Source organism: Eulemur rufifrons, chromosome 2 (genome assembly GCF_041146395.1).
Source record: "Eulemur rufifrons isolate Redbay chromosome 2, OSU_ERuf_1, whole genome shotgun sequence".
Lineage (NCBI taxonomy): Eukaryota > Metazoa > Chordata > Mammalia > Primates > Lemuridae > Eulemur > Eulemur rufifrons.
In genome coordinates, this window is record NC_090984.1 from 41,558,888 (window position 1) to 41,575,626 (window position 16,739).

Genomic DNA, 16,739 nt, shown 5'->3' on the forward strand with positions numbered 1-16,739 from the left:
TGGGGCCGTCAGTAGCTACTGCACTTGTCTGTTAGTCATCGTGACTGTGGTGTGGGATGGATATTTCTGAGTGCCCTGGAGCACTTATAGAAAGAAAATGACAAACTTAGATCTTAAATGTTCATCTCAAGTCTTGGTTGGAGAACCAGTGAGCGTTCGTGACAGCCCTAAAAGGTTCTCATGTCTTGGAGCCACAGGGCTGAGGTAGCTGAAAGTCAAACAGCATTTAGTTATGTGGTTATAGATTTATAACATCAGTTGAATTCGCAGCCTCTGTGAGTCTCTCATGTGAAAGTTAAGGCAATGATTGGGAAGGAAACAAGGAATGGGGATGTTACGGACAGAAATTGTGTCCCCTGAAAACTCATTTGTTGAAGCTCTAACCCACCCCCCAATGTGATGGTATTTGGAGGCAGAGTCTGGGAGATGATTAGGTTTAGATGAGTTTGTGATGTGAGGGTGGGGCCCCCTGAAGGGATTAGTGTCCTTAAAAGCAGGGGAACAGGGACCAGAGCTCTCTCGTCATGCAAACAAAGAAGAGGTCATGCGAACTCACAGCAAGATGGTGGCTGCCTACAAGCCAAGAGAAGAGGCCTCAGGATGGAGCCCACCTTGCCGGCACCTTGATCTCGGACTTCCCAGACTTTGGAACTGTGAGAAATGAATTTCTATTTTTTAAGCTATGCAATCTGTGGTATTTTGGTATGACAGCCTGAGCAGACTAAGACAGGGGATCTCTCTTTGGACTCGGATAAGGCTGAAAAACTCAAATTTCCCAGTCACTCTGAGCCTCCCTGGTCCCCTGTGTCTGAGGAAACTAGTCCTTTTTTTTTTTTTTTTTTTTTGCTTAAAAACATTATAATAACATCACCTGGGGGCAGTTCTCATTCTTCTCAAGACTTACCTGACTGAATGCTGTCTGACTCACCTTTTTACCAGTAGAGCCACCACTAGGATCTCATCATGAACAAAGCAAGCACAGAGTCTGAAGAAGAAGTAGCTTTATACATACCATAAGAATTACAAGATTTTGCTAACAAATATAGGCAGAAGCCTGGGGAATATGTGTGGAAGTGGATTCTAAGAATGTGAGAGGAAGGATAGAATATAACACTAGCTTGGGCCAAATTTATTTATATGGGTGCACTTATATGTTCTGGATTTAATGTGTTAGAGCTATATTAATAGCTTGACGAGGCTCTATACTTGGGTGGTTAACCAAACTCAATGGTAGCCTACATTTAATGAAGTTGAGAGGCCAAAGCTTCCCTGGCATTATGTGGAGGAGGGAATCCAAAGGCTTATTAGGGAGACAGGAATGTTGGAGTAGACTTACCTTATGTGACCTGCATACCGCCCGTTCCCTCCTCCAACTGCATTCCTTGAGAGGGCCAAGTGATGCTCCTTTCATTAGGACATTGAGAAACATATTAGTAAGGGGGGGACATATATCCTCCAGAAGCTGTAGGCAGGTAAGAGAGGAGGTGCTGCCATTGAGATGGGATCCCAGAACAGAGGCCAAGTGGCAGTGTTTAAATGCTGGAGCCAAGATGATGGGCCTGTTACTAAAAAGTGCAGCAGGAATGTAGCAGGACAGCAATCAGAATGTTTTGATCTGCAGAGATTTTTAGTGGTAGCTAATTGATCATAGTGTCCCTAGGAATAGAATAGATGGGCAGGCTATCAAAGTGTTGCTTCATCTGTATAATTGTATTATTTGGGGCAGTTCTTCAGGATTCTTCCTCACGGGGACCCAGTCTCCCCTTCCATTACATCAACATCCCCTTGAGGAAGGATCCTGAAGCACTGCCACAATCATATATTGTAAATCTTCCTGCAAGCCTTCCCCAGAGGAAACCAGCCATTTACTAGAGTGGCTTTGCACTGGGGAAAGGAAATTCCCAGAATTTGGGGGTTTCTAGATATGGCTCATTCCTAGAACCTAAAATCCAATGGTGGCCCACCAGTCAGAGTAGGGGCTAACGGTGGTCAGGTGATAGGCTTAGTTTTAGCTCAAGTTCAACTCACACTATGCCCAGTAGATTTGCAGATCTACGTTATGATTACTTACCCAGTTCTTTTAAAAAAAATTTTTATTATTTTTACTTTCTAAAATCTTTGTAGAGACAGGGTCTCATTATGTTGCCTAGGCTGATCTTGAACTCCTGGCCTCAAGGGATCCTCCTGCCTCAGCCTCCCAAAGTGCTGGGATTACAGGTGTGAGCCACGGCACCCCGCCTCCCCAGTTCTTAAATATATGAAAATTGGAATAGATAAATTTTGTCAACTGAGAGATTCCCATGCTGTCTTTCTGATCCATGAAATAAATACCATTATGGTAGGAGGGACCAAGTGGAAGTCTCTGGAACTTCTTTTTCTTACTAGGATAATAAACCCAAAACAGCACTGCAGCCTGAAGGGAATCGCAGAGATGAAGACACCACCAAAGATATGAAAGAAGCTGAGGTGATGACACCTCTTACATCCTCCATTGGCCTCATCAGTTTCACCTGTGCAGATGGCAGATGGATCTTGGAAACGACGAGTTATCTTAACCCTAATCAGGTGATGACTCCAAAAGCAGCTGCTATTTCGTGTTACTGTGTTTACTGGAGCAAATCAACGGCCACTGACACCTGGTATTGCAGCTGTTTACCTAACAAATGCTTTTTTCTCCGTATCGCTATGTCAGGACGGACAGAAACAGTACGCTTTTACTTGTTAGCCCAATGGCACAACTTCGGTCTTGCCTCCGAGTTACGTGGACTCACCTGCACTCTGCCATAAAGGAGTCCGCGGAGATCTTGATCATCTTGACATTGCACACATCACACTGGTCCGCTGTGTCAATGACATTACGCTGATTGGATCTGAAGAGCAGGAAATAGCAAGTACTATACTTTAGATGCCTTAGTAGTTAGCATGCAAACCAGAGGGTGGGAGATGAACCCCATCAATACTCAGGGGTTTGCCACCACAGTGAAGTTTCCGGGGCATGTCTGGATATCCCCTCCAGAATGAAGCATAAGATGCTGCACTTTGAACCATTTACCATTACGAAAAGAATGTTTGGTGGATCTTTTTGGATTCGGGAGCCAATGTACACTTTATTTCATTGTGCTACTTTGACCTTTTGCCAAGTAAGGCATAGATGCTGCCTGTTTTGAGTGAGGACCAGAGTAAAAGAATGTTCTGCCCTAAGTCTAGGCTGCAGGGCAAACTTCTCTTCCATGGGGGCCTAATAACCCAGCAGACCAGTGATGCTTGATGTGTCTGTGGCAAACGCCACTGCTGTGTGAACCCTTTGGCCAGGATCAGTAAGGGAAGTGAGTTCAGGCCTCTTGGGATTTGGAACATACCCATGCCCTCTTTTGTAGATAACCCCTTTTGAGAAACAACTGCTGGCTTGCTTCTGAACACCTACTCATGGGACATCAAGTAGCCACCCAGCCTGAGCGTCACACCATGAACTGGGTGTTTTCTGTCCCATCAGCCATAAGGTTGGCCATATGGATGGCGCTCTGGCACCAATCTATCATCTGGGCCCAATGAGGTCCAGAAGGCAGGAGAACGTTTCTTGAGTAGGTGGCTCAGACTCCTGCTAAATGGCTTCTTCTGTTTCCTCCTCCAAAAGCAAGAAGCCTGGCTCCAGTTATCCTCAGTATATTTGCTCATTTGTTCAGTCCCCCATATGCAAATAATAAAATGACTACAGATATCTGCTCAGCTCTGGGCCACGCACAGCAGCCATGCAGACCAAGTTCCCATTTCATTTATAGCTCTAAAAGCTCTACTCATACTGAGAATTAAAAAGACTGCAGTACTCAATAGTTGAAGAAAGGGGCAGCAACTCTACAGACCCTTAAAGGAAACACCCAAGAAACTCGAACGGAATGAAATGGATGTATTAAGCACTCAGGTGTACTGTGCCAAGTGAGTGAACATTTAACACAAATGTGGATAAATACAGACAAAACGGGCTTCTGTGAATATTCCCCTCACAGTGAAGATACGTGCAGTGTCGGGCTGGTCCTGAACAGCACTGTTGTCAGATCCTGTTAAGGACTCTTTCTGTTTTGGTTCATAATTTTGCTCCTTTGTTGCTATGTATTTCAGCAGGAAGCCCTGGCAGCTGTTGGTTAACAGATGTCTTTGTTAGGGAGCCACAATCACAACTGAAGCTACTGTCAAATCTGCTTTGTGACAACTGGGGGATTACGACAAGAGAAAAGCGTCAGCATAACTCCTTTGTGGGAGATGTCTTTTTCTTAGACCTTATAAAATGGTGCAAATTATTCATCTGGCTGTACATTGCTACTGGTACATTGCACTTACTGACTTATGCATGTTAATTGGGAAAATAGTCCTAGGCCATGGTAGCTTTTCATGTTCTAGAAACTCACACATTTTGGCCCTGGCTCCTAATTCTACAGGACAAGCTTCTTTTGTATACTTAGGCTCTATTAAGGATGCATCATTTTTAAAAAGCCAACAATTTAGGAAAGATTTACAACATTTTTACAGAATTCTTAGGTTTGTTTTTTTTTTTTTTTTTTTTTTTGAGACAGAGTCTCACTCTGTTGCCCAGGCTAGAGTGAGTGCCGTGGCGTCAGCCTAGCTCACAGCAACCTCAAACTCCTGAGCTCAAGGGATCCTCCTGCCTCTGCTTCCCAAGTAGCTGGGACTACAGGCATGCACCACCATGCCCGGCTAATTTTTTCTATATATTTTTTTAGCTGTCCATATAATTTCTTTCTATTTTTAGTAGAGATGGGGTCTCGCTCTTGCTCAGGCTGGTCTCGAACTCCTAAGCTCAAATGATCTGCCCACCTCGGCCTCCCAGAGTGCTAGGATTACAGGCGTGAGCCACCGCGCCCGGCCTTCTTAGGTTTTTTGAAGGGTAAATGCTAGTAAAATTTCTCTAAAGAATGTATCACAAGCCTGTCATGTGTTAATTGATTTGTTGACGGAAAGAAAAGCCCATTTATTAATTAAGTGTGCCTAGCTATCAAAAGCTAGTGAGTCCATATGGACTTGGAGTTTTTTCTTTTCTTTTCTTTTTTTTTTTTTTTTTTTGAGACAGAGTCTCACTCTGTTGCCCAGGCTAGAGTGAGTGCCGTGGCATCAGCCTAGCTCACAGCAACCTCAAACTCCTGGGCTCAAGCAATCCTACTGCCTCAGCCTCTCGAGTAGCAGGAACTACAGGAATGCGCCACCATACCCGGCTAATTTTTTCTATATATTTTTAGTTGTCCAGATAATTTCTTTCTATTTTTAGTAGAGACAGGGTATCCGCTCTTGATCAGGCTGGTCTTGAACTCCTGAGCTCAAATGATCCACCCGCCTCGGCCTCCCAGAGTGCTAGGATTATAGGCATGAGCCACCGCGCCCGGCCGAGTTTTTTCTTTTGAAAGGTTTTTAACTATAAATTCAGTTTCTTTAATAGACATAGGACTGCGTTTATTAAATAGGTTGTCTATTTCTTTTTGAGAGAATTTTGGTAGTTTGTGACATTTAAAAAATTGGATCATTTAGTCTCTAAGTTGTTGAATTCATGTGTATAGAATTATTTGTATTATTGCCTTATTCTTTTAATATTTGTGGATTCTGTAGTGATAGCCTCTCTTTTATTTATGATATTTATAATTTGTGTTTTCTCATGTTTTTTAGTCTGGCTAGAGGTTTATCAATAACATAAAGATCTTTTCAGAGAACCAATTATTGGTTTCATTGATTTTTCTCTGTTTTTCTATTTTAAGTTTTATTGATTTTTTTTTTTCCTTTTTATTATTTCCTTCCTTTGACTTGCTTTGGGTTTCTTTTGCTCTTCTTTTTCTATTTCCTTAAGGTATACGCTTCAATTATTGATTTGAGATCTTTATTCTTTTCCAAAATAAGTATTTAATACTATAAATTTTCAAGGACTTCTCACTGCATCCCACAAATGTTGATATTTTATATTTTTGTTTTTATTTTTTTAAAAAAAAATTTAATTGATACTTCCCCTTTGACCCAGGGATTTAGAAATACTTTAATTTCCAAGTATTTGGAGATCTTTCTGACATTCATTTCTAATGTAATTGCATTATGATCAGAGAATATATTTTACATGGTTTCAATTTTAAAAATTTTGTTAAGTATTGTTTTATGACCTAGGATATGTGTCAGATGTGGGATTTGATTTTACCCTATTATAAGCTGTTAAATTAGGCTGTTAATATTTCATGGCTGCTGGCATTAGTGTATACATGTAATTAGTGATAAACAATAAGCCCCTCATCTCAATAGCCATAAGTAGCATCATTTTTACTTTGCTGAAGTGGATGTTTACAGGAACCATGAGAAAGGTGAGGAGTCTCTCAGCAGTGATTATGTGGATAGACTTTGGAGTCAGGTGACCTTTTTGCTGGTTCCCTTCCTGTGTGGCTTTGGACCAGTTAATAACCACTCAGAATTCTTGATCTGCTAAATGAAGAATGGACTACTTCACGTGACTATTTCATGTAGGCTGAGAAAGTTCAGCAAGGAGACTTTAGGGAAATTACTTAGACCCTTTCTTATAGTCATATGTAAATACTCACCTTTATGGAGGTGAATGGGGAGGCAGAGGGCTGATCACGGCACTAGTAATGTTGAAGGACCTGGGACCACACAAATATTCATAACTGATAAAAATCAAGTTAAAATAAATACCTAGTAATTCATGTTAGATCTGAAGGAACTGATAATTGAAAACAGAAAGTCTTGGTACTGGCGGCTTACTTTTGATTGAATGAATGATGAGTTTCTCGGGTCTGTAACATCCGCTGATGGCTTCGCTTCCTTTCCCCCTGCCGGCTTCTTGCCTGGGTCACTGACACAGTCCTTTAGGGTATTTGCTTTCTAGAGATCATTTTTGCTAGCACCTCGCTGGCATTCTGGGCTGAGAGAATGTGTGTGTGGGGGCCAGTATGGATCTGTACTTTTGAAGCCTATACTTTTAAGTGAAGGACAGACATGTGGGGAGAGCTCAAGTCTCAACTTTGGGTATCCAGAGACTGTCGGAGGTCATCTGGGATCCTGGGCTATAAGAGAAGTGGGAGAACAGGGACGCAGAGAAAAGCAGGGAGGAAGTGCCTCCTGGGGAATGTGTTAGTCATGTATTGCTGCGTAACAAATCAGCCCCTAACTCGGCAGCTTGAAACATTTAATACAGCACACAGATCCTGAGGCCGGGAACTCAGGAATGGCTCAGCAGGGTGGTTCTAGCTCAGGGGCTCTCACAGGCTGCAGTCCAGGCGTGGCTGACACTATGTTATCTAAAGGCTGGAGCTGTTTCCTAGATGGCTCACATGGCTCTCAGCAGAGGCTTCAGTTTCTCACCCCGTGGGCCTCTCCATAGGCAGTTTGAGTGTCCTCACAGCACAGCTGGCTCGGCCAGAGCAAATGACCCGAGAGAGAAAGAACAAGGCAGAAAAGCCACAGTGTCTCTCCTAGGCTCACCTCAAAATTGAGGTTGTATTCATTCCATTGATCACATAAACCAGCTGTGACACAGTGTTGGAGCAAACCACACAGTGGCACGGAAACACTGGGAACTGTCTTGAAAGCTGGCCATCACAGCGACTTTGCCTTTCACCAACCAATTTTGCCTCTCTCCAAAGACACTGTAGTCAGGCTTTGGCGGGCCAGGCTCAGGGAGCTGATCTGAGGTCGGTTTAAGGAAGAATTGGCTTATGAATCTTGGGAATATGTTGAAGTGGTGGGCCAAGAACTACCTGTGTAAAGAACTTTAGAGAAATTAATACTGTGCATTTCCCCCCACCCCCACGTGGACAATTACAGTACGACCATGGATCTGTTTGGAGATATAGATGACATATCTTCAGAGAGTGACGAGGACAATCTACTACCTATTCCAGGACAACCTGTTGTAAGTAAAACCACTAATCACAACCGATCCTATTATTCAAAGCGAAGAAAAGTTTCAGAGGCTGACGGGTCCGTCCCTCTCATGTTGAGAGGGGATATGGATAACTAAACATCTGATGAGTGCGTGACTTTCTTAGCTGTATTGAGAATTCATTTCTAGATATAAGAAGGCACAGAAGGAACTTCTCAGGAGGAGGTTGATGCCACGCTTTAGGGCCTGGACTGTGAGGAGTCATAATGTGAAACCTTTGATTTAAAGGTTTTTCTTATTCAAACCTGTGCCATGAAGCATGGGCTGTGTCAGTGTTCTTCTCTGGTTTTCATAGTTGCTTTGTATTGATGGGTTGAATACTTTCACACTTCTTTTGCTGAGTATACCATGCACAATAGATAAGTCAACAAAATAGATACCTTTTCTAGTAATGCAGGCAAACAGGTCTTGTTCTCTATGGGTTTTTTGTTTGTTTATTTTGGTTTTGTGTGTATGTGGATGGTAAGGCTTTAGGGAGAGGCTTGGAAGGGTGGCTGACTGTTTTGTCCCTAAAGTGGTGTCTAAATTTACCACCTGTCAAACCTGCATCTACCTAGCACAGGAAGAGTAAGCCGAGAACATTTCTTGTATCTCTGCACGTTTTCATTTCTCTCTTAGGATGAATGTGGAGTACCCCATGACCAGCAGGAGGAAGAGCCCGTTTCTGAAACCACAATGGAAATAGAAATTCCCAGTATTAATTCTGATTTAGGAAATGAATTGTATTTTGTTAAACTACCCAAGTTTCTCAGCATAGAACCCAAGTAAGAGTACTAATTAAAATTTTTAAGATACTGAATAAAAATATGTAGAATGTAAATATTTTTTCTTATTTATCATGAGTTGACTAAGCACAAAGATAGGGGATTTCTTATATAATTCTGAAAAAAAAATACATCTAGGACACGCTGTGTTAGAAAAATGATGAATTTACTGGTCAGAGAATTTCAATGCTAATAATTTTTCTAGCATTTTGGCACTTTCTTTTAAATGAACAGATTGCAACTGATGAATGTGTTTTTCACTAGTATAAAGCTGAAAAAACATAAAATGAGAGTGAGAAAGTTTGCTAAAGAAATCACAGATTTTCAGTGCAAAAGCTGTTGTGAATCTAGAAAAGAAAATGATTTTGGACAACAAAATAGTGTCAAGTATTACTCACTAAGGCGCATGCATGCAAACTTTTGTGCAGTTAAACACAACACGGTTTCTAAAAAAATATGTAAAGATAGACCATATGTCACCTATACTTTAGAAGACATTTCATCAAGGAAGATTTTGAATTATTAGTCACATTTGGAGTTTATTTCAGGCATTATGCTTTAAAAACAAATTTTAAGAAAGTAATTTGCATACTTCCTTGAAGGTTTACATGAAGTTATTTGTCTACTGTGGTTTTTAGAAACAAATTGTATTGGTACATGTATAGAGATAATTTATAGTATTAATCATATTCATTATAAATATGGCTAATATGACATTAAAAACAATTTTTAGACCTTTTGATCCTCAGTTTTATGAAGATGAATTTGAAGATGAGAAAGTGCTTGATGAGGAAGAGAGAACCAGGTTAAAATTAAAGGTACCCTCCTACGCGCTATTCCTTTTTTTCTTTTGACTTTTTCCTTTTATAACGTAAAACAGAGGGATGACAACTTGAGACTGAACTTATGAAAATGATCTTTCATGTTTCCTGTTTAATCAACAAATAGCTCTTTGGACTGAGGAATTAAACGTCTTTTCAGAATATTTTTAGGGGAGAAGGTACATTTTTTATCCCTGTAGAATTGTCACTTGCCTTTTTGTTTTTTTGCAATTGTATTTTTTTGACAGAAGTAAAGATAAAAATTCTTGAATATTGTTAACTACTTCATTATTATAAATAACAGTGTAGCAAGGTATATGGAACTGCCTCCATTTTATAGTGGGTTGACTCTAGCAACTTCTGACAATAGAAATGTCTCAGGCTCTTTATGGCTATTCTAATAATGTACAAAAATGTCATTAGGTGGTCCTCTCTAGGTGGCCTGGGATGGCAAAACACTACCATTGCTCACACAGGGATGTTGTCTTCCTTAACAGGGTTTCCCTACAAGCTTCTGCCAGGGGGCCCAGTGGTAGCACTGGGCAGGGTCAACTTTTACGTTACTTTTGTGACTTTGGATTTCCCTGCTATACGGGTAGAGGAAATTTGAACTCAAAAACAGGACAAAGCACAGATCTCAGGCTTTAATTTGTTGTTAATTGTTTATTACTTTAAAAATTTTTTAATTTCATGCCCAGAGTGTCCCTGTCTCATAGCCCTTCCAGTGGCACTGCGGTAGGCAGAGGTCTCAAGTTTACCTGCTTGGCTCCTGTGAACCCGAAGCCTTATCCTCTCTCCTTGGGAGCCCTTAGTGTGTCTGATGACACCTCAGCCTGCATCCTGCTTAGCTTGTTTCCACTGCTATGAACGGGAGCTCAGAAAAGGTGTAAACAAAGTGGTTGGTTTAACCAACATCTCTGGGTATTTAAAGCAGGTGGGTTCAGTGTTGTGGCATCAGCTATTTTTTGTCAGCTTATTCTATCATTGCCTATCAATTCATGACACATGATTATAAATCAATTGAGGAACAAAGAACAGTTAGTTGGTTAAATTGGTTTTCTAATGCCTTTGTGTTCTGAACTAGGTAGAAAATACCATACGATGGAGGGTACGCCGGGATGAAGAAGGAAATAGAATTAAGGAAAGCAATGCTCGGATAGTCAAGTGGTCAGATGGAAGGTGAGCACAAAATGCCTGAAGAGTACGGACATACCCAGGGGGAGGCCTGGGATGAGTGACACTTTCTGGGTAGGACCTTAGTTTGGAGTCATTTTTCATTAAAGAACTGTCAAAATTTAGGGCTGTGGCATTACCTAGGGAAGTTAGCAGGGTTGAGGTCACATAGCTATGCTGGTGGGACACTTTACAAGCGCACCCAAGATGTGTTCAAAGCCATTTTATCTCCGTTATCGGTGTGAATGGCTAAGGTTAGCTCCCCTGGGTGAGAGTGAGACACTGGACATTACAAATGGATATTTTTGAAAAATTGTTTGTTTTGCTAAGGATGAGGTAGAGATTGGGAAAATTAGAAAACGATTATATGAGTTGAAAAGAAGATAGATTTTTACCACTTTTTACTTTGAAAGGAGATAGGTTATTTACAGCACCTTCTCTAGTTTTCTCATGAATTCAGTATGAGGACAGGATCCCGCAGTTCCACACTATTTTAAGTAAAGCTAACAGGGTAGAATGGAAGCTGTCGGAGTCAGTAAATATCCACCCTAATACCTAAACCGTTTCTCATTTCCAGCATGTCTCTGCATTTAGGCAGTGAAGTGTTCGATGTCTACAGAGCCCCACTGCAGGGCAATCACGACCACTTGTTTGTAAGAGAAGACACTGGTCTACAGGGACAAGCTGTCTTTAAATTCAAACTTACCTTTAGGTAACTATTCGAATGGACACGTGATTACTTGCAGTTAAGGGGCAACAAAAGCCCGACTCTCTTGATTGACATAATTTCATAGTCTGGTTCTGATCCACTTTTAGCAAGTTTACTACAAGTCGATATTTCTCAGGGGGCCAGTTCACCCTGTCAAAATTCACAGGAGACTGTTTACAACCCAGAAGACTGCCGCATTAACCCACACCGATCAGTGCACTTGGTAAGAGGCCCAGCAGACTTGCCTTTGCTGCTCTGCGGCTCCTTTCCCGTGAGAGACATTGCCCTGGGAGGCGAAGCCATCTCAGAATGGTGCTGGGGTCTGCCTGCAACAGACGTGACCTGCTGCGGCTGCCCCCTCCCCACACCCTGCCTCCGTGGGACACAGTACTGTTGATTAGGAGGCGGCTTTCCTAGAGAGGTGGAGCACTTAAAAGATGAGGGTCCTTTCTGGGGTCATGCAAGTATCCTAAAAGCAGCTTGTGGTCATGGTTGTACCACTTTGCAAATTGTTTCATTGTGTACTTAAAATGAACGAATGTTATGGTACGTGAATTATACTAAGTAAATTTGTTAGTCTTTTTAAAAGCTGTAAGGGACCACCCCGAGGTTGTGTATCTCGAGGAAGGGCCTCAATCTCACAGATTTCTGGTTCATCTACCTCCCAGGGATGGTGAATCGATTAAGTGAAACAACACCTAAAACGTCACGTCCGATCCAACCTCCTAATGATCTCTTCCAGAATGGCGTCCTGAAAGACATGCAATTCTGAGCTTGCGTTTTCTCACCGTACCCCGTGCCCCACTATGGGATAAGATTTGACTGCTCAGCACAAGTTCATTCCTTACGTCCCCTCTCTCTGTGGCCATGCTGTCTCCTTCAGGGACCCTCTCCCAAGGCTCATCTTTCCTTCTCGTGTACTTAACTAAAAGCTGCCCTCCTTCAGTCAGGGAGGCATTTCCTTCTGTCCCGGGACTCCTGGCCTAGTTGTATTGTCCCCCTGGGCTGTCAGGAGGCCCCTGCTGCTGTGGTGACCTGGCTCCTTGCTTTGACTTCCTTCTCACTTTTTCCAGATGGAAAGACTCACCTTTAGTTCTCCAATTGTGTCATCTGGCACCTGCACCACCCTCTCTGAACTGAGATGTCACATTCCTTTTCTCCTCCCTGTGGCCGCAGTCTGGGGCAGTCTTTGTAAAAGCCTTTGACCTCACAACCCGGCAGTGGGGGCAGAGGGAGGAGCTGCTCAGGGAGCCCGGAACGAAGGACTGTGGCCCCCGCTTTGCTGAGGGGGAGGTCATCCGTATCCACAGGTGCTTTTGCTCTTGGTGTGATTGCCCCCATGTGGTCTTAGACATTTTTGTCCATTGCCCGCAGACCTCACTCTACTGACAGCGCTACACATAGGAAGATGACCCTGCCACTTGCGAAAAGAAGTTCAAAGACACAGAAAATTAGAATCTTACCAATGGCTAGTCGTGATCCTGAATGCCAGCGCACAGACATGCTGAAGGTATATTTGCTAAACTTTATCCTGGCATATTTTGGGTATTTAGAACTGTGTTTTCCAGAATATTAATTTACCATTTCTTATTGCCACTGCTATTTTATTTCTTGTAGTTATCAGGGAGCCAGCTTAACCTTCTAAGTGTGTAGTTAACCACAGTAATGTCTACGGCTGCTGGTGAGATTACAGCAAAGGACTCAGATGCTCTCCCTCTGAGATTTTGTTCTTTAAAAGCTTATGGTTAAAGGGAGTCATCGCGCAATCTGGCGGAGCCTGGGCAGGTCGGGTGTCTGGTTCAGGGACGGACAGAAATAGCCCCGGCTGCCCCAGGGCGCCCATCCAGGCTGGCCGCTTCTCCCTGGGCAGCGAGTGGCTGCCCAGACGGTGCAGCTCCCGAGGACGCGCCTGTGCCCCTTCTGAACAGGCTGGTCAGTGTGAGGAACCCCTCCTGCCTCTTCACCTTGTCTTGCCTTCACCTCCAAACCAAACCACATGATCCGTGTGTGTGGTATGGCACAGGGACAGCTGTTGTCCTGGACTAGGCATGACACGTTCTTTATGGCAAAAGTGGGTTCAAGTGAGCATGAAAGTAGTTCCTTTTTTAAGTTGATGGGTTTATTTGCTTTACAGAAAGAAGAACGCTTGAAGGCTTCCACCCACCAGGAGTCTCAGACAAGCCATCTTCGGGAGAAGCAGAACCAGCAGGGCCCGAGCGCCCCCTGCCAGGACTCTGGCAGTGATGATGATGAGGAGGAGGAGGGCAAGAACACCTTCAGCCTGGCCGCCATCAAGAACTATTACCAAGGGGCACCCCCGGGTGAGTCGAGTGTGGAGGTCACACCTCTACATTTCTGCGTGCCAGGGCCTGGTTTGCTCTGGTGAGCTCTTACTCCTTGTTCTACTGTGATTTACTTAGGAAAATCGTACAAAGGTCTTTTTTTTTTTTTAGTTTGTTTTAGTTAGGACCACTCTCCCACAGAAAAGATTAGCTGTGAAAATAAGACATTCCCAAAAATCAAATCAGTTATATAATTTATGTCCTTGTGTAGGAATATGTATAACAGACATTTCCCCGGCTTGTATTAAGAACCCAGTATCTAAGCTTCATAGTTCTTTAAAATAAGTGCATGAAGCTTCTTAGGTATTTAAAAGTGATCAGATAACCTCCCTGAGAACAAAACCTCTCAAATCTAAGTCATTGCATCATGTCTGAAAGTTGTATTCATCTTCCCACTGTAACTTTAAAAAACTTCTTGGCTCCTCCAGGAAATATGTACAGTGGGCAGTTAACAATATTCAGCAATGGAAAATTCAAGAATGAACAGGCCATCATCTTTGACAGTCAATCCCAGGTCTAAAATTCCTTTCTTTTCAGAGGAACAAGCCAGAATCTATTCCTCAGACAGTGATGAGGGATCAGAAGAAGATAAGGCTCAAAGAGTACTCAAAGCAAAGAAACTCACCAGTGCTGAGGTGAGACCACATGTATTCAATTCCAGGGGTTTACCCTGGACCCAGGAGCCAACTCCTGGGAATGAGCAGGAGTGCGGACAGATGTCTGCAGAATTCAGTGAGATAAATGCAGTAATAGTAGGAGTGGCCCAGAGGAGGGTCCAGTACCTGTGCTCGGGTGGGCCTTGGAAGGCTGCACGGAGGAGGAGACCTCTGTTGCATGTTGAAGAATGAACAGAAGCTTGAAAGCACACAGACCAGGGTGGGCCCCTCCAGGTAGATGGAACAGCCTGTGAGGAAAGGCACAGGGCCCGAGACAGCAAGTCTCGGCTGGAGAACTACAACTGGTTCAGTGAGGGTAGAGCAAGGGGTGTGTCGTGTTCACTGTGTGGGAAACTGGGTATCTTCATTGTCTGGATATGAAAGTAGTTAAGAGTTATTTCAATTCCCTGTTATCAAAGTATTTTTCCTTCCTTTGTACCTGTGATCTTATAAGGAGGAAAAGGAAACAAAGAAATTTTAAGTCTTAATTATATGACAGACATGCTATGTTACTGCACATAGGCCACATTCATTCATCCAGTGTTTTCTGAACACTTACACTCCATGGTTCTAGAGACACAGATAGGAATAAACATCACGGTCACATAAATGTTTAATTAAACTTTGGTCACTTGTATGTTCACTTTTTTCTTTCTATACAACACACATACATAGGTACAGTTTTCCCTTGGCACCTGCAGGGGACTGGTTCCAGGACCCTCCAGGATACCGAAATCCTTGCATGCTCAAGTCCCTTACATAAAATGGCACAGTATTTGCATATAACCTATGTCCATCCTCCCGTATACTTTTTTTTTTTTTTTTGAGACAGTGTCTTGCTCTGTTGCCCTGGCTAGAGTGAGTGCCGGGGTGTCAGCCTAGCTCACAGCAACCTCAAACTCCTGGGCTTAAGCAATCCTACTGCCTCAGCCTCCCGAGTAGCTGGGACTACAGGCATGCGCCACCATGCCCGGCTAATTTTTTCTATATATATATATATATATATATTTATTTATTTTAGTTGGTCAGATAATTTCTTTCTATTTTTAGTAGAGACGGGGGTCTCGCTCTTGCTCAGGCTGGTCTCGAACTCCTGACCTCGAGCGATCCACCTGCCTTGGCCTCCCAGAGTGCTAGGATTACAGGTGTGAGCCACCGCACCTGGCCTTTTTCAAATTTTTTTTTTTTTTTTTTTTGATCCATGTCTGTCTGGATCCACAGATGCAGTGGCCCAACTGTACTGAATGTTAGATGGAGAAAATAAGTGAAGTACTAAGGAAGTAGGGGAACATATTTCAAGTAATTATGATAGGAATGCCAGTCAGTCTAGAATTAGAATGCAAAGTGTCCCTCCGGCCCTGACCACTGCCCAGGGGAAACGTAGGTTCCAGTTGCCTGATCTCCTAGGAACAGTGTCTGTGAGGACACAGGTCGGCTGCTCACAGGGGGTCAAGTACTACCACGAAGAGCTGGCTTCCCCAGTGTCAGCTGAGAACTACTTTAGAAAAATTTTCCAGAAATGTTTTATATTGAATTTTACATTGTCTCTCTCATATCTGTTCAGGAGAACCTTCCCGAAAGAAGAAAGCAGGGGGTGAAGAGGAAGACGATCTAAACCCCTAAAATGAGTACTCATTGTAAAACAATGATGAAATGGCCTGTTTTGATGGAAATGAATTACTTTTGCATAATCCTAGTTGTGAATAAAGTTTTCAAAAGGAAGTCTGTGACTTTTGAAAATCCAGTTTTCCCAGTTGAGATTATTTTGGTAACTGCTCAGGGTGGGTCTTAGGTTTTAGTGCATTCCTGCTTCTCTGCCCCGCTTGCTTCCTCTGTCTGGCACACAGGTCTGCCTAAGTTCAGCTCACGTGGCCCCTCAGAGCTGTCCTCCCTGTCCTGCTGAGCTGGGTTCTGGGCCCTCTTGTGCTCCGTAGTCCCCTTGGCATGGCGTTAGTTCCACTTACCACATGGCACTGTGCTCTCAGAAGAGCAGGTACAGCAGAGAGGGCCCGCTGGACGCTGGGTGCTTTGATGGGCGCCGTGTGGGCCTTACCATTCCAATCCTCAGAACCCCCTGCAGGGCAGAAGCTGTTATACCCCTTTTACAGATGTGGAAGCTGAGGTTTAAAGAGCTTAAAAGATCTCTGTACAAAGCCTTTTCTCCTCGAGTAAACAAAGTTTTCTGAGGCAAGGTATAGGATCTTACCTGCACAGCAATCACATGCAGAGCAGAGACTTTACTGACATAACGGAGACAGATACTCACAGTATCTACCTGCGGTATAAATGGACACCATTAAATTTAGGGAAAAGAGCAGTGGGAAACAAATGC

At 43.1% G+C, this 16,739-nt stretch overlaps 1 protein-coding gene across 1 annotated transcript; it reads left to right on the forward strand.

Annotated features, from left to right (window-relative positions):
• Positions 1-7,831: 7,831 nt before the first annotated feature.
• On the forward strand, positions 7,832-16,291 carry LOC138397946 (RNA polymerase-associated protein LEO1-like). The gene is made up of 9 exons (XM_069492113.1): positions 7,832-7,912; positions 8,561-8,706; positions 9,440-9,524; positions 10,612-10,706; positions 11,278-11,412; positions 12,784-12,919; positions 13,544-13,730; positions 14,289-14,386; positions 15,972-16,291. The coding sequence occupies exons 1-9, from the start codon at positions 7,832-7,834 to the stop codon at positions 16,020-16,022; spliced, it is 1,014 nt and encodes a 337-aa protein (XP_069348214.1). The 3' UTR covers positions 16,023-16,291.
• Positions 16,292-16,739: the final 448 nt, after the last annotated feature.